Consider the following 23256-nt stretch of genomic DNA (forward strand, 5'->3'; position numbering starts at 1 on the left):
CAGCTGGATGAGGGTAACAAGTTTATAACAATGGGAAAACAAATTTAAAGCAATGGGTCATCATCGGCAACATTTTGAGAAAGCGTTTGTATAAGGTACCATTTTTAAAAATCTAAAAGTATCCATTTTCCTGTTCTCAGTTAATAATTTCGATGAATAATCTCAGAATGTCACTACTGTAGCTAAGTGTTTTTCTACGCTTCCCTTCTAAGAACAGAGAGCAATACTCAATAGATGTTCTGGTTATCTCACAAGTATTGATAAGTAGAGAATTTCTTCCTGGTTACGCACTGATTAATAGAGTTGATACAGACTAAAATGATTGACAGAAAGAGAGTTAAGAAATAAGAGGTAAATTTTCCCAGATATTCACCAGTAGATCTTCTATACTTCATACCATCCAAACAATTTAAGTGCTTTGCAACCCTTTATTCTACATATGTTATAAGTATCTTTATTTCTAATTGTATCATAGTACATTACAGGAAACAGAAAATAATAAATAAATAAATAACATAGCAGAAAAACATTTAACAATTTGTTTCTTATAAAACAACAGGTGAACTAGAGGAATTGAAGTTATCACTGAATATTAATTTCAGGATCACACTATCACGGCAAATGAAAGAACAGGAACCTACTTCTGCTCTGGCCGTTTCACCACCGTGGCTGTCACTTTCACACAGGGGAGCTTGAATGCTTGTGGCCTTAGAAATGCTCATGCATTAGGTTTTAGGTATGTACCTTCAGGAGAGAAATTTACAAATAAAAAAACACTGCTGCTTATTTACAAGAATGATTAACATTCTGAGTTGTCAATAAGTGCTGGCTAAAATATTTTGTGACAAATTCAAGTTGATAAATATTAATGAAATATGATGTATTTTCTTATTAGGCATTGATAATGTTCTGAGCTTATTTTAAAATTGCCATGATGAAGCCCACATTTTAAATGTATGTTAAGGCAAGAAAATAGAATGTATTAAACTTATTTTGATATTTATTTATTTGTTTGCTACCTCTTTTCTGCAGAGTATGCTTATGAGAAATTGGATGTTAGTTTCTATGAGAGAACCTCTTGAAGGAAACGTGTTTTCAACAGCAGCGTTACTGAAAGGTGGGGGACAAATTAACCTATTGCAAGATGGTAGAACTGAAAACAATACCAAGACTTAGAGCTGAAGTATGATTTCGGCATACAAAAACAAAAGGGGGAGATGTTGGGCATAACTTTGCGCACATGCGCCCTGATGCGCAAGGGCGCCAGTTCATGCGCTCCGCGGCCACCATTTCACTAGCGCTCAATGGCACGTAGCTGCCAGCCTCGCCCTTCCGGGTCCCAGTGATTCAGCAACTTTAGTTCCGTATTCGCGTAAAGCCTCCCCACCACCTCACCCTATCCTTTTAAGCCCTTCTTATTGGCTCTTTGCTTGATCTCTCATATCAAAACCCGCCCTGCCCCTTTTCCCTATATAAGCTGTGCCGCCCTGCAAATAAACGGAGTTCCGGCTTTGACCACTCTCCTGGCTCGGTGGTGTTCTTTCTCGGCCCCCGGGGAGGAAGGTCCTGGGGGGGAAGGGCCGTGCCAGTGACACTCATCATCCCGCTCAGCCCCACAAGGGACCCCCGGCTGGACCGGGGTCTCTTCCCGCTCGGTTTTGTCGGCCTCTGGCTCAGGGAGGCCCGACAGTAACAACTTCATTAGCTTGGCTCTCCAAGTTATAGGGACTTTGGCATCTTTAAAGGATGTCTTAGAATGAATTTCCTCTCTGGAACTGCTCTACCTCACAGGTATCCCCTGTCCTTATATTCCAGGTGTTTTGTATGCAGCTCACTGGATGGTCTACGACAGGCCTCTGCCACAGATACGACCCTAGGAGTGCCGCCTTGGCCTCTCCACTCTGCCCTAAATGGGCCCCTCCTGTCCAGATTTCCCTCCTAAGATCTGAGAGAGCACCACACAAAAATTATTCCATGCCTAGTACTTGGGAATTGATTACGAATGCTCATTCTTCTAAGCATATTCCTTTTAAAGGGAAGTTATTTACTCAAAAAATACTCCTAGCTTTAAAAAATGACAGGCAATGTCACTATCTTCCCTTTGTAATACTGAGTTTCCAGGTTGCAACTTCAAAGCTGATATTTTTGTATGATTAATAAAATGATTTGCAAAGCGATTTAAAATGGGATCTTAGAAATACACCTTATGAATTCTTACAAATACATGTGGCAGTGACAGACACTATTGATTATCCAAGCAGCCAGTTTCCTCCCTTCCTTGGCAACAGTTTTGTTCAGGTGTTGGTCAGCCGTTCACTTCAGAGGCCTCTCTCTGACCCCAGAGTAGCCTAAATCAATAAAAGTCATTTTACTGCCCTGCCACAGAATTTTTTTCAGCTTGGGGCATGTGATTCAATTCGGGCCAATATGATGTTAGGAGACATATGTTGGGGGTCTTGTGAGAAAGGGGGTCTCTAAAAGAGACACATGAAGAGAAATATCTTTTCTCTGTCTCTAGATGCGGTTTTCTGCAGCAGCCTCCTTGGCATGTGAGGACGGTTGTTGCGGGACAGGCAACAAGCTGAAAACACAGTCTTGAAAGGTGGAGGATGTTGCTGAGCTGCTGAATGAACCTGCCTGGACCTGCCCTACCTGCGGACTTCTTGTGATCCAAATTAATGTTTTCCTCATTCTTTAGTGCCCCTGGGGTCTGTTACTTGTAACTGAAAGTATTGCAACCAGTACCATGGTCAGTTCTTGATTGTGGATTAATGACAGGCTTTATCTGACAATTAACCTTGGGGGAGAGTGAGACACCCCCTCTGTTCCTGGGTTTGCACACATCTCCTGTCCCAGTGTTAACACACAGCCCACTTGGAGCTTGATCACAGTTTGGAGCTACCTCCACCTCCTCTATTTACTTGGTTCGCAGACTTGAAGTTCAAGTCCTTAACCTCGAAGAGGACAAAACCCTGCTCAATCAGAGGGGCAAAAGAAAGGGAATCCAAGCCTAGGTGGACCGTTTTAGACAGTAGCTGAGGTAGGAGTAAGGCATGAGATCAAGAATCTCGCAGTGAGGATTCCTAGTTTAGAACAATTTTCAATATTCAAATGTTATAACATTATAACAGTAACAACCAATTATTGAGTACTTAAGTATGTTCCAGGCTCCACCAGGTTGTGTACACACATTACCTTATATCATTATCACAATTAGGTAAAGTAAAGTAGTATTCCCATTCTACAGTTATGAAAACCAGGACCCAGTGGGGAAAGTAGGATCCCTAGATTCAACCGACTAGATAAGGCAGAACTAGGATGTGAATCAGATACATCTCACTCCCACATCTGTGCTCTTTCTAAAAACACATTTAAAATTCTAATATAAATTGCACTGTGATTTTCTGAAGTTTTGAATGATGCATATTCTGCCTCCCTCTATCTTTCTGAATAATCGAGAATTAACTGGTTAATATTACAGGCCTGTTAAAGTGGTGGGCGGGGGAAGAGGTAGAGAGAGAAATAGGAGAGGATTACATTGCATCTTCCAAACCAAGAGTCATCAAAAATTTATTAAACAGGTGTTCATGGAAGAAATACAAAGTACTGATACAAAGACAAAAAGATGTTCAACTTCACTAGCAATCAGAGAAATATAAACTGAAACAATGCAATGCCATTTTTTTGGCTAGCAAATTAGCAAATAGTAAAAAAAGATGATACTATTTAGCGGTGTTGAGATGCTTACGGGAGAAAGAGATGCTTTAACATACTGTTGGTGGAAAACTATATTGATACACCATTTAAATAGAGAACGTGTTTGCAATAACTTTCAAAATTTTAAATTTTGACCCAGTGATTCCCCTCTGGAAATATTAGCACACATTTTAAAGGATACACACCCACATGGATGTTTATTGCAGAGTAATTAGCAACAGCAAAAAATGAGAAAAAAACCCCAAATGACATCAATAGGAAAATGCTTAAGCAAATTATAGTATATGCTTAATAATGGAATATGATGTGGCCTTTAAATAATGAGGTGGATCAGTTTTATAGGCATGAAAGGAAGCCAAGTGATAAAAGCAACATGCAGAACAATATATGTGGTATAATCTACTTTTTAAAGGCTGCATATGTGTGTGTACATAGAGGAGGAAGGGAAAAAATGTTCTTTTATAATCTGGCTTCAGTCTGAGGAATTGCATGGTCTGGAAAGAGATTGGAAAACAAACAAACAAACAAAAAATCACACTGCATCACATAGTAAAATAATAGGAATTCAAGGATTGATCCCTGGCAACTGGGATGGCAGAGCAGTGGTTCTCATTCCTGGCTTCATATTAAAATCACCTGGGGATCATTTCCAGCCGATTCCCAGACTGAGTAAATCAGAACCTGGGGTGGGTGCTGGAGCTCAGGGTCTGATGGTACTTGCGGTTCCTCAGCTGATGCTAATACACAGCTAGAGCTGAGAATCTAGTCCAAACCCAGGAGTTTAGGGGAGAAGGTAGGAAATCCCAGCACTTTGGCAGGGGTCTGAGGGCCTGTGGAGGGATAGTGCCAGTGATAAATTCCTGTGATGGGGGGCGACATTACATTTCTAGGAATAGGGAAAACTGATTATTGAATTAGATGTTTCCTACCCTGTGTCACCACAATGTCCAAACCTCCAGGAAGAATTTGCCATGAGGGGCAATCTCTGCTAGTGCTGCTTTGGAGGGGATGAAGGATGGGTGGCAGCCAGAGGGGTAGAAGCCAAGCGCGGCAGGATAGACGCATCTGTGGATGGGTGGATCAGTGGGCCGCAGCAGAGCGACAGGCCGCAGCGGTGGGATGTGCTCCTCCTGGGATCTCAGCAGGCACTGGGTGAGGAGCTGGGGGACTTCCCACAAACAGCTGCTGATAAAGGGGCTGGAGTCATTTTATTTGGATGATGAAAGAAAGAACGACCAAAGTGGGGGACCTCTGTTTGTAACTATAGTTTAGTCTCCTGCAATATGTCTAGATGTTGATTCTAGAAATTGGAAACAATAAACATCTATGTGCTGTTGTTAACTGCACAATCAAGCACTGTGCCAGGACTGCATTTTATCTTCTCAGATCCAGTATCAAAACCTCAGTGTCAATGAAGGATATTCTGAGAGTGAAGTTTGGTGTTTTCTCATTTGACTTGCTACCACTTGTATTGACTATTCATGTTTTCCATCCTCACCATCGTTCCACCTACTCCATCACTTCTCCTCATTTCCGGGGGAGCTCCAAGGTCCTCCATCCTCTTATTCCGACCTGGACTCGCTCCACAGCTGAGACCTATCATCACGCCCCCCTAGACTGGACACACTCACTCCTAGATGCCACGTTTTCTCTTTTTTGCTTTATTCTTTCTTTTTTGTGGCAGCACATTCTTGAGTAACTCCTTCAAGGTTCATGGAAAATACATTTTCTAAATTCTTGTACATCCAAGATATCTTCAATCAGCCTTCAACCTGGATTAATAGCTTGGCTGGGTGTAGAATTCTAACTGAAAATAATTTTCCCTCAAAACTTTGAAGATACAGCTCTCCAGGCTTTTGGTCTCTAGTGTTGCAGATAGGAAGTCTAATATCTGGCTGATTTTTTGAAAACAGATTAGTTTTTGTTTTCATTTCATTTTGTATTTTTTCCGCATGAAAGCTTAGGATCTTTCCCTTGTTCTTGTTCTGAAATATCACAATGATATTTTTTCCCCACTAATCCTGTTCGGCACTCAGCAGGCCCTTTCAGTCTGGGCACTCGTGTTCTCCAGCACTGAGACATCTCTTTAATCTTTTCCTTCCCTCCATTTTTTTCTCCTCTTTCTTTATGGTATTCTAATTACTCAGTTGCTGAAGCTTCTGAATTGATCCTCTATGTCTCTTATATTTTCTCTCATATTTTTTCAGTACTTTCTTCCTGGCTTCTTGAAGAAAAAATTTCATCATACTAACACTCCTGGCTCTCCCCACCCCCTTGCTCATTTCTCCCCAGAGGAAGAGAAGGGACTTGTCCAGCTGGTGAGTTTAGATGGGGAGCAGGGCCTGTGGGTTTGGTTCCCTCTCTTTGGGGATCTGCCAGCCTGTGGCAGGGTGAGGCTGTCTTGCTCAGGGGTGGGGTGCTAGGAAGCATGGGTTCCCAAGCTATATCCTCCAGTGCACCTTTTTTCAGTAGTGAAACTGACATTTTTACTCCATCTATCTGTCCATTTTTTAGTTGGTTTCAAACTAAAGTGGGAAAGAGGAGGTTTGTTTATGAACCTCCTTAAATTCTATTTGTCTTTTGAGGTTTTTGTGTTACTTTCTGAGAGATTTCTTTGGCTTTCTCTCCCAAGTTTGTTCTTGTTCTCTAGTTGTCACTTTTTCAAAGCCTCTTCTGGTCCCTCAATCACTGCTTTTTCTTCTGGGGTCATTTTCCTACAACTTTTGGTCTTTTTCTTTCATGCTGCTGAATTTAATCTAATTTATGATAATCCTTGGATAGTCTCCTACACTTAAGAATGAAGTAGTAAAAAGGCATTTAGGAACTCTGGTGATGTAGGTGGGGCTTGTGAACCAGAGAAGATTGGTTTCTGGTGAGTGGGTAGGATACTGGCCATTATGCTGGGGACTCGAACATCAGAAAGCCTAGGAGGTTAAATGTCAGACTTCCAGGAGTTCTGCTTATGGGGAGAGGGGAGGGAATTAGGTTTTTTATTCTGCCTATGGATTTTTTGGTTAATCCCAGTTTTCAGGCCTGTACTTCTCTCCAGTGCTTATTTATATCCAAAATTTTCTCAGGGCATTTTGGTCCCCACCTTGGCTGCTGCCCCATCTGCTTTTTCTATTTTATTTTCTTCTTTTTCCCCCATCTGCTTCTACTTTTCCAGACTGTGGCTTCTCCACCCTTCTTTATCAGTTACAATTTCTTCATTTGCTTTCCCCTTTCCAGAAATTTGTTGAGCTCTTTCATTTTTTTTGACTATTCTCCTTATTGTTGACTTAAATCATTTTTATTCCATTACTATAATTTTAATGAGGTTGGGGAGGAAGAGGTGAAACAGAGTATGACCTGCCCACAGCCTTGGGTCAGTCTGCATTTTGAAATACTCTGGAAGGAGGCAAGCATTGTGTGGGGAGAAAACTTTCCCATTTTACGATATACATTTCTGCACTGCTCAACTTGTTACATTTGTGGCTATGTGCAAGTACTGTGTTTACAATAGAAAGAGAAAGAACATGAAAAAGAATCAATTACAATGACTTGCTGACTCTCTCCAGTGTGTGATGCTGAAAGCTGCTTTCAGAACCTCAGTGCCACAAACCAAGACTTAGTTAGATCGTGATATCCATTTTGTCTCTTGACTCTTTCCTAAAAGGTCTCTTGTTCTGCTTCCTTCTTTGATTCTTAATGCAGGTTGTTGCCCAGATTCCATTTTCAGCCTTCTTTTATGCTCCGCTTTTCAATTCTCATGACCATCCTTTCCCTTCATCTCACCACTTGGCCAGCACAGTTCTTACAGCCTCTCCCTCTCACCATTTGCCTGCATCCCATCCAATCTTTACTCTGTGGCATTCTGTCAATACATACTTGCTCATTTGATACTGCTTTAAAAAAGACAAATAAATTTGATGACTCCTAAAGACAGCATTACTTTCTGGATGGTTAGCCTCACAGAAACCACTTGTAGCTTAATATATAACTTTTCTCAAGAAATTTCTTCGATAGGCTCAAAATTGCTTTGGTGCTAAAATCTCAGATTTTTTTTTACCTGGCCCTTAGATCTTTGATTTTGAGCATTTTAAGGCTTCAAACTGCAGAGGCTATTTTCTGCTTTTAAAATTTGAGAAACTTCTCTTTTTTACATTCTTTTGTTAAAAGAAACTTCTATTTTATATTAGCATTTTATACCACAGAGACAGAAGTCTGAATGCTTTTTTTTTTTTTAAAGAGCAATGGAAGAAGGAAAAACATGCATTGTGTAGGCTAGAAAAATTCTGTTTTATGTTTCTCTGCCCCAACTTACTGTCAGAGTATAATAATGAGACATAACATTCATTAGGTTCTCAGCATATGTCAAACCATTCTAAGCACTTTATATTCACTATTTTATTTAATCCACACAAGCATATATGGCACCTTATATTATTATCCCCATTTTACAGATGAAGATGTTGAAACACATAGAAATAGAGGACCTTGCCCTAGATCTCACAGGCAGGGAGTGCAATAACCCAAGCCTGTTTGACACCAATGGCTACACAGTAAATCACTCTGCTGGTGTTTCTCGTCCTGGGGTTTGCCAAGCCCCAGAGTTCATGTCTTCTGGATTCAGTGAGTTCTACAAGTTTTAACACTTAGTGTTTGCATGTCTACTTATAGTCTAAAAAGAATTATTTTCATTTAGGTGATAGGTATGCTAACCATTCTGATTGGGTCATTATATAATATTTGCATACATTAAAGCAACAAACTGTATGCCATAAACATGTACAATGAAATTTATAAAAAATAATCGAGGAAACCAATTATGAGAAAAGAAAAAAAAAATTAAAATAATTATTTTGCCAGTCCTAGAGACAAACTTCTCCCAAGGAGAATAAAACTGTGGTTTCTTAAGTCCGCTTTTCTGAAGACTGAGCCCAAGCAACCCCTAGGGTGTCTTCATAAGACTTTGCAGAGCATGAAAACTTCTTTCTTGTAGATACCTGCATTTTGCTAAGTTTATGAACCCTGTATTGTGTCATACCAATTCTCTTCTTATCAGGAAAAAGGCAATCCGCTTTAGATGGTGTGAAATACTTGCCAATTTAACTGACCTTGCCTTAGAAATCCCATTTAGAATTTATTTTAGGTCCTCATATGCTGTATTTTAACTAAATTATTTAGCTAAACTTGAGCATTCAAAGAAGTGTTAGTACTTCACTTTTTAGTTGGGTGTATTCCACAAAGCAACTAACCTATTTCTGATCATATATCAGTTTTCCCAAGGGAAACACACATTAAGAACATATTGTTTAATTTTCAGATGCTGGCTGAAAGCCAAGTACATTTATTAACAATTAAATCCTTTTGACAGGTCCACATCTCTAAGACAGGAGTTACTGAAAATTGGACCAACTTATACCCTTTAAACATACACCCTCTGGAACTAGGAAAACAAGGACTATTTCTTAGCAAACTGTACAGTTGATTTGCTTATGCAAACATTTATTAACTTAAATAAGACATTGTAATTTCTTGAGTACTGTCATTCTTTAAAAACAGTGACTGTGGGTGGGCTTAGCTAGAAAATATAAGGTGTGGAATTTATATTTGTGGAATTCAAGAACATTACTGTTGACTAACCATGTATATAATAATTCTTATTGACTAATGAGGCAAGTCACATTTTCCATTAATAGTAGAACTTTACATGAAACTGTAACAATTTTGTTAAGAGTTATTTCCTATTTGGGAACTTTAATTCTGGTTAGTTTTTGATTCATATGATATATAAAGATCTACAATATCAAGCACATACCATTTTGGGGTCCAACAAGACAGAGGTGAGGGTGGCAGAACTGATCTAATTTTCACAAAGCATGTTATTTCAAGAACTAAGGAAACCAACCAGAAAATAAATATCTACTAAGTAAAATTTGTGCTCTTGTACTGGCCAGGAGCAAAAAACAAACAAAAAAAACTGCCCCATAAATATGCTCAAGATCAGTGAGGGGAAGGTGAGGATGAATAGCAGGTTGAAGCAATCTGGCTCTATAGTTCAGTTCCGGTTTATCATTTTCTTCCTTATTGATATTCCTTATTTTTTAAGAGTGTGATTTCTTTTTAAAGATGCCCTGGTTCTCTTAAGTCAAACCCCTTATTTATTATTTATTTTCAGTGGCATCAAGGGATCTATTCCTTGAAGTCTTTATTAGGACTTAGATTGACTTGCCCGTAAAGTTGTGCTTACACATTGTACAATATCCACTTTCTGTTTCCTATTGGAGGCATTTCTTGAAGATGAACCTTAGAAGTATCTGCTTTGTCTCAGTGCCCCAGTAGGCCATGCTCACGGGCAGGCCCTAGAGCTCCACAGCACTGACCTTGGGTGGTGCTTGTTTGGGCAGTGCATGGAACTAGAGACTCTGGATCCCTTCACCCTCTGAGCTTTTCTCATGTAAAATACAGGATGCCAAGTTAAATTTTAATTTCAGATCATTTCAATCAGCAAATATATACTAGCAAATATGTTCAATTGATTTGCTAATTCTGTCCTATTAGACCTCAGTTTCCTCATATGCAAAATGTGATTAATAATCGTACCTACTTCTTATGCTTGCTTAAAGCCTGGTTTATATGTGTATGTATCTTATGTCATATGGCAACCCTCTGCAAGGTTGTGCTCAAGTATAAGAGCCAGTTTTCTGATTCCAAAGCCCTATTCTCCATACTGCCTCAGTTGAGATGATGACCATAGCTAGGAAGTCCTAATGAGCTGAGTAGCCAATAATAATAATATTAACCATTATGTTACAAATATAAATATCCACAGAGTTGCCATATGCTAATTTTTAATTATTAATAAAAATCAGAAAGCTTACTGTCCCAGTCCTTATATGTATATTTAAAACTGAAAATAAAATTCAGGGAGATAGAAATTTCTCATAATTTTCCTAGTAAATCTATTTATTAAGTCATTAGTTCAAACATATCACAGAAGATCTGAACTTTGATATCTATCACCCTTTCAGAGTGGACTCTGGACAAATGAATAAACGCATAAAAATTGAACTTAATTTTCTCCCTCATCATTCAGTGCCTTCCTTTTGCTTTCACAGTGACATCCAAATATCTCCGCATGGTATTCAAGACTCTCCAGATCTGGCCAAGACTCAACTTTCCAGCCTCAGCTCCTGTTAACTTTCAGTCATGAGTTCTACCCTAGAGCCCTGATTGTTCCTTAGCTTTATGATGTACTTTCTGCTCCAATATCTTTGTCTTAGAGACCCTTCATCCTGGAAAGCATTTTCCCTATCTGAACCATGGGATGTCTTCATCTTCAGCTCAAACATAGTTCTTTTATAACACAACCTTTATCTCCTCAGCTAACTGGCCCTTTGGCTGATTTTTCTATTAGACCACTTAGCATAGCTTTCTTTGCAAGTGTTATTACACTTGTCTCCCTGACTAAAATTTAGTGTCTTGTTGTCTGGTGCTTGACTTTGTCTTATTCTTTTCCATATCTGACTTAGTACCAAAAACAGTGCCTTTCCCAAAGAAATTCTTTTTTTTTTTTTTTCCCTTTTTTTTTTTGTGTGTGTCCAGCAACGGATCGCAACCCTCAGTGTCACGCCCGTACTGGACCGGGACCGGCAACAGGATCGCAACCCTCGGTGCTGTGCCCGCACCTCGCTCAGCCAGTGAGCGGCCGGTCTGTATGTGGGATCCGAACCCTTGGCGGGAGCGCCACCACGCTCCCAAGCAGCGCACTGTAGCAGTGCGCCACCGGGCCAGCCCCCCAAAGAAATTCTTAATAAATTCTCTGTTGAACCACATTTAGTCCAATAACAAACAGGAATAGTGCTCTCAAACTTGCAGTGCCATTAGTTGAAATTTTGTGAATCCTTCAAATAAGGCTAAGTTGCTCCAGGGGTGCTCTTACGATTTTAGCATTTAAAACAACTTTTTCCTGTTGCTAAAAACTAGTACACATTCATTTTAGAAAACTTGTGAAGTGAAGACACAGACAAAGGGGGAAAAAAGGGCAGCTACTGCTTCTTTTTCTTTAAATACAGAAATACTATCTGTTTGTTTTCCTCAGAAATTCTAAACAGAGACATCATGGAAATGTAGACAAGTGCATATGGGCAAACCCAACTGGATTTGAAACCCCAGGCCCAGCACATCATGATTGTATGACCCTGGGTTTGTGACTTCATCCCTCTGAGGCCCAATTTCTCACATGAAAATTAGAAATATTAATACTATTTTTTATTCCTATTAGGGTTTTGGGAAGATCAAATTATAAAACATTTGATTGTATTTTATACATTAGAAAAATACTATCTGCCTGTTTTTTATTGGCATGTTGAACTTTTCAGAATGTGAGTCTATGGATAGATTGAGCAATCAGATTAAATCCTAAGCAACAGTTCAAACTGGATTTGTGCCTAGCTCTATTACCTAAATTACAAATAACTATCACTTTGCTAAAGGGAGAGAAATGAACTTTTATTGAGCACTTACTACCAGACTTTGTAGTATTTGCCTTACACTCATCTTCCCACAGCACCAAATAATGCCCTTTTATATATGAGAAAAATTAAAATTCAGTAAGCGAAGTCACTGGTGCTACAAGATTAAGGTGGGTCTGATTTCAAATGCTATGTTTTTTCTATTTTCACTCTAGTAAGAGACACTTTTGGGGGAAAGTATTTTTATGGAATTCCTCTCATTTTTATAGAAATTCTTATTCTTATGGAAATTTCCAGAGTGATTGAAGGGCAGTATTTGACTAGATACATGGATTATTTTGAAACCAGTTCTCTTAGGAAAGTTTAAAGAAGTGTAAGAGCTTCATTTTAGAGGAAGGAGTAGACAAATTTAAAAGCCATATGCAAACTCATGAAGGGGAACAAATGATGTATATTGACTGGGTACCTTTTGCTTGTAATTTACCTAAACTTATCTTAAAATGTAATTTAAAACTTTTCATAGCATTGCTTCTTTAGATCTAAAAAGCACAGCTGAGGGAAACTGTGGAATTCCTTCTTGATAGAATGTTTGTTTTGAACAAGGAGACTTGTCCTTTTAGGACTTGTTTAACAGTCCTCTTTGGAGGTGGAAAACTATACTCAATCAAGGATGAGTCTGCACGTAAACACGAAGGGAAAATCTATAAATCTACAAGTTCTGCTGAAACTGTGATTAAAATAAAGATATTATAGCACAGAGGGTCTAAAATGATATTACAGTACAGAGACACATGAGGGTGCTCTAACCAGCTGCTATAATAAACGAATTAAACTGTTCAAATATTGGGGGAAAATTAAGGCCTGTTGTGGACGGCAGTGCTGAATTCTGACTTTCAGCCTTGGCCAAACAGAACAATCCTGGACCAGATGGCTTTTCTTTTAAGCGAAATGTATTGGTCTCCCCCCCAACCTCTATCTCCACCCCAGTTTAAAAAGTAGAAGTTGTTCATATTGGACAGTTTGGAAAATACTGAAAAGCACAAGGAAGAAGAAAAAAATGGACTGATGTTGCTGTCAGCCCTGGGAAGCTGGGGTTTTCTAGAGCCAGGCCAGTTGAAGGCTTAGCTCAGGAGGCTGTCTTCAAACACAAGCCCAGCCTGTTCTCATTTTGATTCTACAGACCTTCTTCTGGTACAAAGGGGGAGCAAAGACTGGAGGTCTAATGACCGCAAGAAGAGAATTAGAGACGCATGTTTATCTCAATACATTTACTCTCATTAAAGTTCATATTCACTGACATCATGCATCTCCTTGAAAAAGACTGCCCACCCACCATTAATTAAAGCCACATTTTAAAAAGTCAGTGTGTGCACTTTTATTCCAATCAAAAGTAGCTTCTAAGATTTGCAGAGTAGGCAGGAGAATATCTGAGGCCTGACAGCTGTTCACCTCTACACAGTGAAGAATCACGTGATTTACAATAAAAGTCATGTTTATTCTGGGCCTCAAATATAACAGCCAAGATCTATTGTCTTCAAGAGTTGAAACTCTTAATGACCTATTAGGCAAAATTAACATTTATTTTGATAGGTCAACATTCTTTTGGATACAATGTATGACCATATGCCTTTATCTTTCCAAATAGAGAAATCTAACTCTATACTGTGTTTGAATAATTAAGTGGCACACTCTTATCAAAGATACCACACTTTATAACTTATACATGCAGAATTAATGTCAAAACAAAGGTCAATGTTTTTTTTAATCCAAATCATTGCAGAAACAGTAATTACCAATACTTATAGGATTGCACAACTACAGTCTATATTCTTGGCAGTAGTAACTATAAGTTCATAAATTCATGAAAATAAGGAATGTTGATTTTTAAAGTTCAAGAACGGTACTATTTGTAAACAGTTCAGGTCACACTCATCTTATTCCATGTGGTAAGCAAGAGTTCTTTCCTTCCAACTTCCTTTAAATGAGATCAGTTCTCTCCAGACGCCTAGTAAAAGGGTTTTCATCCAAACATATCTGCCTTCTTTTCTATTCTTTTTCCTATTAGAGCCCCCCTGGGGACCTTTCAATTGTTTGCTGATCTTTCCTTATATATTAATATCAAGCAGATTTTTACGTTGTGTTGATAAAAGACAACACAATGATAATTATGGTTATCTCTTCCCATTGGCAATTAGATTATGCTAGAATGGTTCTGACCCAATATTTAATTAGCCCAGATAGTTTATGTTTTCTACACAGAGGCATAAAGCACAGCATTCAGATTCTCTAGTTATTTTGGTCATGCCACCATGCAGAAAGACATGGATCATTGATGGATCTGAACACTGGCACTGAAATGGTTTAATCCTAGGTCAAAGCACCCCTAGACAAGCAGTTGAAACCCGAGTTCTAGTCTTGACTTTTCTACTGGACTCATAATGTGACCTTGAGTTCCCTGAATGCCTCAGTTCCTCATCTAACAAATAGTGGGTAGAGGGTAAATACCGACAAGATACCCACAGCCCAGGAAGATTAACCAGGACTAGAGAATAGGGGCCAGAGTACCCCTTTGGGGCCACATCTTCCCCTGGTCAACTTACTCATCCAGTACCAGAAACCACAAAATGAGGCTTTTACAAGTGACAGCTGGGTCTGGTTCTAAAAGACAGCACTCCCAATCTAGATGAAACTCACAAACCATGTGCAGTGAATTGCTTTCATGAAAAGCCTGGGAGAAGATGCTCTGAGTCTTGATATCCCATAGATACAAGTATTCCACGTATCATTGCTATGTGAGATGTAGCAGTATCTTAACCCACAGATTTGATCTTCTATACAGAATAATACAGTATCCAGAGGGACCATAAAACACTTGACTCAACACAATGCCAAAAGCAATGGGTGGACCCCTTCGGCTCAGCTGTGGGGAGGAAGGTGGAGTGTGGGTGGGGATATTTCAACCCAGTAGGTGGTATTCTTTAGAACAAACAGCTATGGGCTGGAGGACAGTGGGAAGCTGTGACTATACAGCATTTGATCAACTCTAGGAATGTTTAAGATTAAGCTCTGCTGAAGTGATTTATAAGGCCATGCACCGTTGCATTTCCATACCTTCCTGCCAGCTCTGTTGTTGTGAAGATTCATCAGGGCTCTGGCGTCCTTTCCTTTCCTCTCCTTGGCATCCACAAATGCTCGGGCAAATTTGATCCCATAGTCAATGTTATCACTGCAGCCACCCCAATCGAAAGTGCCCTTGCTGTCCTTGGCGGTTCCCTTCTTCTTTGGATCACAGGAACAGGATTTTAATTCTCCTTGGCTACAGGCCCTGGTGATGGCAAATACAACTCCAGCTGAGGAGATGGCATAAACAAAGGCAGATTCCCGACTACCTGAAACAAAAATGCTTTTCTTAAAAATGGTCTGGTAGCATTAGTTCTGAATAACTTTCACATGGTGACTATGTAATACTTGGTCTGTCCCTGAAGTCTTTGCCACTCTAGACAGAAAGGTGCTTGAGGGATTCTTTTCTAGAGCCAAGGCTTGCTCTTTAATATGAATCGTCTCCACCTAATATAGGTTTTTGTCAATTTAGATATCTGTGTGATGACAAATCTTTTCAAAGTAAATAAAGAATATAAATGAAAAAGATGGACTTGCCCAGCTCCTGGCTTCACATCCGTCTCATACACATGCTTGCCCTGCTTTAACCTCACACTCTCGATGTCCTGGAAGAGAGGAGCAAAGCATCTCTAGGCTTTGGTTTCTTCATCTGTAAAATACAGTCTGAATTCTAAAATTCTTTCATTCCAATAGATATTTGGGTATTCATGATACCACAGCTTTCTTTGAAAAAACCTTCCAAACTGTTAGGCATTACTGAGGACTCTCACACACATTTAAATGATCAGCACTGAAATACTGAATTCAAAGAAATCTAGGGGCTGAGGTGGGAAGAGAATTCAGCAGTAACCAGCCCCTTACACTAACACTGGAGAGTTCTGGCTTGGCATCAACTTTCACAAGTAATTGAGAGATTGTTGACGGCAATATGCAATATCCTTGAGTTACATACTACGTCTAACTATTAAGGTACATTTACTTTCTTCTGGAACACCTGCACTAATCACTGGTATTGGGTAAAAGACAGTGAAAAGCTTTTCTTTGGTTTTTCTGGAAGGAAACAAATTTACCACTTATAATTAGACTTGGGCAAGAACCCTTTGGGGTGTTTTCTTAGAATTGTTCTTTATTAGAGTGCAGGCTACTTTCACTTACAGGCTGAAAGGTACATATTTCAGTGCAATAACTACATTAAATTATTTTAATAATCTGTAGTAACTCATAACACGGTGTTGTGGTATAGTGACAGATATAAGGCTCTTTAGGGTCCGTGTGCACCTCGTTTTTCAAGTGGAGCTGTATTTCATTGTTATTAGCATGGCTTTTTATTAATGGTTGCTGCAGCAAATATATTAACAATCAAAATAGAAGTTGGACAACCTAATGCCAATGCAAGGCAGAAAACAGAGAACCATTTGGCGATTCAATATGTCAAGACGAGTGTGACTTTTTGAACCACACAGCTGGGAGAACAAACTACCTTTTTGCATTGAAGCCCTGCTTGTTTCCGTTTGTCATTCGGTGTTAAAATTTATTATACATCCCTCGCAATATTTGCTCTGCTAGTCTCATTATTAAAAATCAGGAAAACATATCTACACCATATTAAATGGCACTTACCTCAGCCTTCAGAAAATATCTCCCCCAAAACCTCTATCCATCAGAAAAGGAATCAATCATGCCCTGTAGTTAGGTAAAATCAATTATAGGAATATTTGCCACAGGTAGCAAGTAGCCCTCTCCAGAGAGAAATGTGATGGTCCTGGGAGCTATTTTAAAGAGTCACAGCTTAAATTATAAGAATCACAGATATTCTATATTGAATTGAGATGTTTCGTCAAAGGTGACTAATAACATGATAATGTGGCTTAATCTCTGGCAGCAGCTTTCAGATAAATGCAATTTTTATCATAACCATTTTACAGTTTAGGAAAATACTTTGTCCATAGTTACCCCATTTATCTTCTAAAGCCTGGTTTTGAATTTGGAGTTAATGTCCATGTTTAGAGTTATCACATAGGGGAAAAATTCCCAAATGCTTAAGATATTTAGCATTGCTCTTACTTTTTAAGGAGAAAGAAGAGAAATTTTATGAATGGTCTTTTAGGAGAAAGGCTTGGAAGATGTGGATGATAAATGTCAGTGAGCAGGTAGTATTTTGAAAGAAGTAGAGGAATAAATTGTCTAGGTGTGGAATTCATCCTGGTATAACTTGCAAACAATTACATTAACTTATTGGCTGAAAGAAAAAAAGTCACTCACAATCTGCTACTTTCAGGCATAGTTTCCAAAACAAAAATATCACCTTTCTAAATATTTGTTATTTATTATTCAAACACCTTACTAAATGCTAGATGTTTACTTATTTAAATAAAAAATTTTGCACATTTGCTGACTTTTCCTTTTACCTCCAGATGTTTTCGTATCATGTAGATATGGCCTTAAGGTGTTTTCAGTTAAGTGCTTTAGATGAATCACTAAAATGCTATGTGTGAAACAGTAGCACATTTCAAGAGTTGGCTTTGTGACAAAACTAATTTTGATCTTGGGCCTCTTCTTAGAAAAACTGATTCTTTTTAAAGCCATCACAAAATTAAATGAAATCCAAATATAAATGGTGATATTTATACTTCTGATGTATTACTATTGAAGCTTCTCTAATTTTTTTTAAAGTACATATGCACAGTTTTTATTTGGGAGGGGGGATTGCTACCTGGGAAGGTAAACAGTAGAAGTTAGGGTTTCTTGACGGTTATGAGTTGTTCAACTTTCTTTTAATATATCCACTTTTTTTTTTTTTTTGACATTTACAATGATGAGACACAATCGTTTTTTTTTTTAAGGCTTATTCTAGAATTCTGGAGATGTATTCTTGCAAGAATATTTTTGGGTTTACTAGTTCTGACTTTGTTTCTCTGCATGTGACTGGTGACTGTCTCTTGAATGAGTAAATTACCAATGTTCCTAAAAATTGTTCTGTCTTACTCTAACTCTCTAAAGCAAAACAGGCAAATATTTCCCATTTCTCTATGACCATGAAATATTTCAATAACTTCAATGTGCTCGTGGTAAATGGTATTGCCCTTCGCCTTTCCTATTCATATATAAGCATATTTAGGTTTCCAAAGGAGAGTTCTTCACAACTCTAAGGTACAGATATTCCTCCAAGCAATTCATTGTAAAAATCTTTGAATAGCTTCATTGGAATTTAGTGATTATTTCTGGGATAAGCTACTTTAGGCCAAATATAGCTCCAGCATAACCAACACAAAATCATCACTGACGGTCATAGGAGTCTGCATTAATGTCTGGGAAGGAACCTGGTTTTCTGTGAAGAATGGAAAGAAATTGTATAGCATAAATGTTTTAAGTTCTGAGTATTGTGGCAAAGCATTCAACTTCATCTGAAAGAAATCTAAAGGAAGTACAACTTAGAATCTCTTATTTATCTGAGACCTTGGACTAAGTCAAACTAGTTCTGTTTCCTCTATTTCTAACCTCTTCCCTCTCAGCAACTCTATAGCTCTGAAGAAACACACATTGTCAAGATTAAGTTAAAATATTTTATGAATAAATCCCCAGCTTTGGCAGATCTACTGTCTTTAGGATCACTGGTCAAAACTGCTTCCTTTGATTTGCAATCTGAAGGTTTTTCTTCTAATATGAAGACATTTCAATGGATCTAGAGGTGATCATTTTAGAAATAAGGAGTGCATATAATTTGAATCATTGGAAAATGGTTATGAGCTCTTTGAAAAAGAAAACTCCTGATACATTTTAAACACTGACAGCCTGTATATAACATATCCAAAGATTACTTGTGCTAAATATTTGCAAACTCTCTTTGACAAGGTCCAGGACTTTGATTGATTCACTGGTGAGATAATCTAGGTGAAGTCTCAGAATTCCATGAAGCTGCAATTTACTATTAACCTTTCAAAAATTTGCGATGTCATATTGAAACTCCAAAAGGAATGCAGAAGAATTTAGTTCTTAAACTAGAGAATAACATTGCACAGTATCACAGTAAATTAACTTTAGGGATACTCTAAGAATGAGAGTACTACGCCCTTGGGGGATTTTAGAGACATTCAGTTATGCATTTGGCCTCATAAAACCCTAGGGCTGTGATGATTACATGATAGAAACACCCTCTGTTAAGCATTACCAAGTGTACAGTCTGGATGATTTTCTTAGGAATGGGGGGGCCAAAAACAAGTGTAAAGTTTCCTGTTTCTGAGGTTCGCACATAAGTTGCTGTGTTTTTTGTCATAGTTCCTAATAGCAAATGGAGAATGCTAATAATGCTAGGTTAGTGGAAGGGTATTATATGAAAATAAAATCTGATTTTTAATTACTTTTCTCCGATTGTATATCAGCTAGTGAGCTACTTTCCATATTCAGAACTTTTAAGAAGTTTATAATTTGACTAGACAATGTTTAAGGCTCCTTCTAAGGAAAAAAAGATCTTTGTATTCATGGTTCCCATGCCTATCTTCCATAAATATTCTTACTTCCTAAAATGTAGCTGGAAAATATTAGGTGCTCACACAAGTTCATCCATTCATTCATTACAATACACAAGGCACCAAATGAGGTGCAGGGAATACAGGCTAGTTCCTGCCCTTAAGGAATGGACAATCTATTGGGGAAAAAAAATGTTTAATTTTGACACAGAGTGACCCAAGGCTGAGCAGCTAGATGGGAGGTCAAAGATGCTGAACAGAGATTTGTCTGCTTCTTAATAACTCTTACATGTTGATTTTGTAATAATGACAATCTTGGGCTCAAGATAAAATCTGAACCTGGAGGACATACAGGGTTGAAGTGACAGAGCGAAGAGTGAGAAGACAACAATCCAGGGCTACATCCTATTCTACGACTGGCCTCCTATAAGACTTTAGACAAGTTCTTTGATTTCTCTCATCCTCATTTGTAAAACAGGGACAATGCCACCCAACAGAAAGATCTTTTGTTTGAATAAAGTGCAATAAAAGATGAGCAAGAGCTTTGAAGACCATGCGAGGGGAGTGGTGTATGAGTGGAGGGCCTATGGGGATGGGTGAAGGCAGGAGACTTACTTCTGAGTAGGACCCTGCCAAAGAGGCTGTGATCCCTGTCTAGGGTATTGCAGTTCCAGCGATGCTGGCGGAACTGGTGCTGGCACTCTGTGGTCCACTCGGCCACGCCCAGGCCAATGGCTCGCATCACGTCTGGGTGTCGGTGGCACAGCTGGCGCTGGCGGCTCACCAAGCCTGGCACATTGTCACACATCACCCTGGAGGAGCCACCTGTAGCTCTCATGTACCTGTAAGGGACCAACACAGAGGTGAGAACAACATGAACAGCAAGGCTTGGCTCAGTGTTCCCTGGGAAACTGAAGAGTTCAAAGAGCTTTTCAAATATGAATTACTTATCCTTTTGGTGATATTAGAAAGCAAGGGTTATTTAATTTTAATTCAGTGGAGAAGCAGACAAGGTAGGCATGGTGAGTGATCTGATAGAAGCCACCCCAAAATGGACTGATGACTGTCTTGTGGACGTGAAGCCTGGCCACTATATGACACAATGGGTCTGGTCTTGGCTTTGGGGGAAGCTGACCTTTAGAAGTTTTTCACTCCATTTATTTGACCTAACGTCTTAAAAACTATCTGTATCTGTCTAATCAACACCTGGTGGTATCTGATATTACACTCTCCTCACAGACATGCTGTTCTTTCCTTACTGAGGAATCCTTTAAATAGTTCCATTTTCTAGTTCATTTTGGCTTTTATAGAAAACCTTTGGAAAAAATTCTTTCTATTGTTATTAAGGACACTAAATGTTTGGAAGAATCAAACAGTATTATAGCTCCATAAAGTACTTTTTGAAAAGAAACTTTAACAAAAAATTACATCATCATCTCTACCCAGATGTTCTCTATTAGTTGTGAAATGTTTAGAAAGGTACCTTTTATATAACCCAAGCTGCCATAGGTGTCTTTTGAAGCGATCAAATAAGGAGAATGTCTTTTTCTTGTATTTTCATTATTTTATATGATCATAAAATCGTTACAGCTGTGACTTCCAAAAAATATATTTTTAAGTGACAGCTGAGAGACAATGTGACAAAAAGCCTGAGCAATAAATAATGTTTATACCCCCATGAAAACAGAAATAGTCATTTTATTGAAAAATGATCAGTCTGATAAATCAATCTTTGATCCTGTGTCAGCAATGTCAAGGCTAAACACCTTCCCGTTCAAAGCAGGCTTAGGAAATAATTGAACCTCTTCCCATCAGCACTTTGCCTTGCTCTTTTGAAGAGCTCCAGTGTCTTCCTAAAAAGTTACTTGCTCTAGTGTTTTATGTGGTTGAGACTTGTTACTTTCACCAGATTCTTTAAAATATAGCCCCAAATAACTGTTTTTTCTGAATCAGTATTTTAATATCTGTTCTGGAACTTTAAGGTACAAGGAAGTTACAGGGCTCTCAACTCCATCGTTTTCCAAGATCAAAAAGTCAGGAGATGAGGAAGAGTTTCTGGATGGGCAGAGAATCTGCCTTTGCAACTATTAATGATGCGAAGAACTGTTACGGTTCAATCCATCACTGTACAAAAATAAATAAATCAATCGCAGATCAGCGTACAAAGGAAAGCAGCAGTTACCCTTTGGGGTGACAGTTTTGAACAGGGTAACATCTTAGAGACCCCGGGATCTGTAGCTTTGCATTAAGGTGATAGTCTCCACCTGGAGCAGGCAAAATATTCTTCCGCCCCACTGAGGTGAAGCATTAGGAATGTGGAAGGACGGGAAATAATACAAAATCACACGCTTTGGACTCTACAACTCCTGATTGCCTGAATATGTCCCTCGGTTCATCTTGAGGCAGTTTTGGGGGAAGGAGGGTGGGAAAGGCAGTTGTAGTTTTCAGGGTGAACACACACACACACACACACACACACACACACACACACACACGTACACGCGTCTGTGCTACAGCTACAGACTCGGCTAGTGTGTCTCCCAACGGGATAAGAAATTGGCTGATTTTGCTGTCGCTCAGCTGGATCCAAATAAACCAAACATCAGAGCTCTCATCTGAGGGGGAATGAGGGTTCTCTCTCTCTCTCTCCCTCTCTCGCTCGCGTTGTCAAAGCTGAAATGGTCTTCTAGGGAAAAGCGAAGGGGCTCAGGATGGGGCGATAGCAGAGGGCAGCGGTCGGGGAATATGCGGCTGCTGCGGCCGCGGAGAAGCGCCACAAGGAAGGGTCTATGCGGCCAGTGCGGTTCCCACTCCCATCTCCAAACTCACCCCGCGCCCGTGAGCGTGGACTTACCACCATGAAGAGCTGACCTCGGGGGTGAGCCAGGTCAAGACCAGAAGGAGCCAGAACCAGATTCCACCGAGAGGGGCGTTCATATTAACCCCCTTGCGTCCGCATCAGGTCAGACTCCGTGTGCGGGCGCCATGCGTGCCCGGAGCAGAAGCGCTCAGCGCCGGGAGGGCCTCGTCACGGCCGCCGGCGCCTCGCCGCGCCCCCGCCCCCCGCTCGCGTCTGCAGCGAGTGGCGAGACTCGCTGATAAAGTTTCAAACGACGAGCCCAGCGAGCGATAAAGGCCAGCCCGGGCCGCCTCGCCCACAGCCCAATTCCCCAGGCGCGGCGAGCGCAGGCAGCCGAGAACTCTGCGCGCCTCCCGTGCGCCCCTGTCCGCTCTGTTCCTTGCCCGGCGCAGCCTAGGGAGGGGGCGCTGCGCCTGGTGGGGGGTGGTGGGGGCGCGGGGTTTTACGTGGGAGTGGATGAAATAATGGCAAGAGATGCGCGGGTATGAGGTGAGGCGAGGAAGGAGGAACACCTATGCTGGGCTTCGCGCTCCCGCGGACGCAGGCACTCTTAGGGAAGCTCCCGGCCGCAGAGCATCCGCGGGCTCCGGCCACAGGAACGCGCCTTCCGGATAGGTGAGGCTACCTTCCAGCAAAC

The 23256-nt window shown here is 39.9% G+C and overlaps 1 protein-coding gene across 1 annotated transcript in view; it reads right to left on the reverse strand.

Moving 5' to 3' along the window:
- Positions 1-22994, reverse strand: part of WNT2 (wingless-type MMTV integration site family member 2) — a 43412-nt gene extending 20418 nt beyond the window's left edge. Inside the window, exons 1-3 of the mRNA XM_008581037.1 lie at positions 22614-22994; positions 20375-20601; positions 15285-15562 (exon numbers count right to left, since the gene is read on the reverse strand). Coding sequence (XP_008579259.1) covers positions 15285-15562; positions 20375-20601; positions 22614-22696 — 588 coding nt within the window. The 5' untranslated portion in view covers positions 22697-22994. The remainder of the gene's footprint in view (positions 1-15284; positions 15563-20374; positions 20602-22613) is intronic.
- Between the last annotated feature and the right edge of the window lie 262 nt (positions 22995-23256).

Source organism: Galeopterus variegatus, unplaced genomic scaffold (assembly GCF_000696425.1).
Source record: "Galeopterus variegatus unplaced genomic scaffold, G_variegatus-3.0.2 Scaffold89, whole genome shotgun sequence".
NCBI classification, from domain to species: Eukaryota; Metazoa; Chordata; class Mammalia; order Dermoptera; family Cynocephalidae; genus Galeopterus; species Galeopterus variegatus.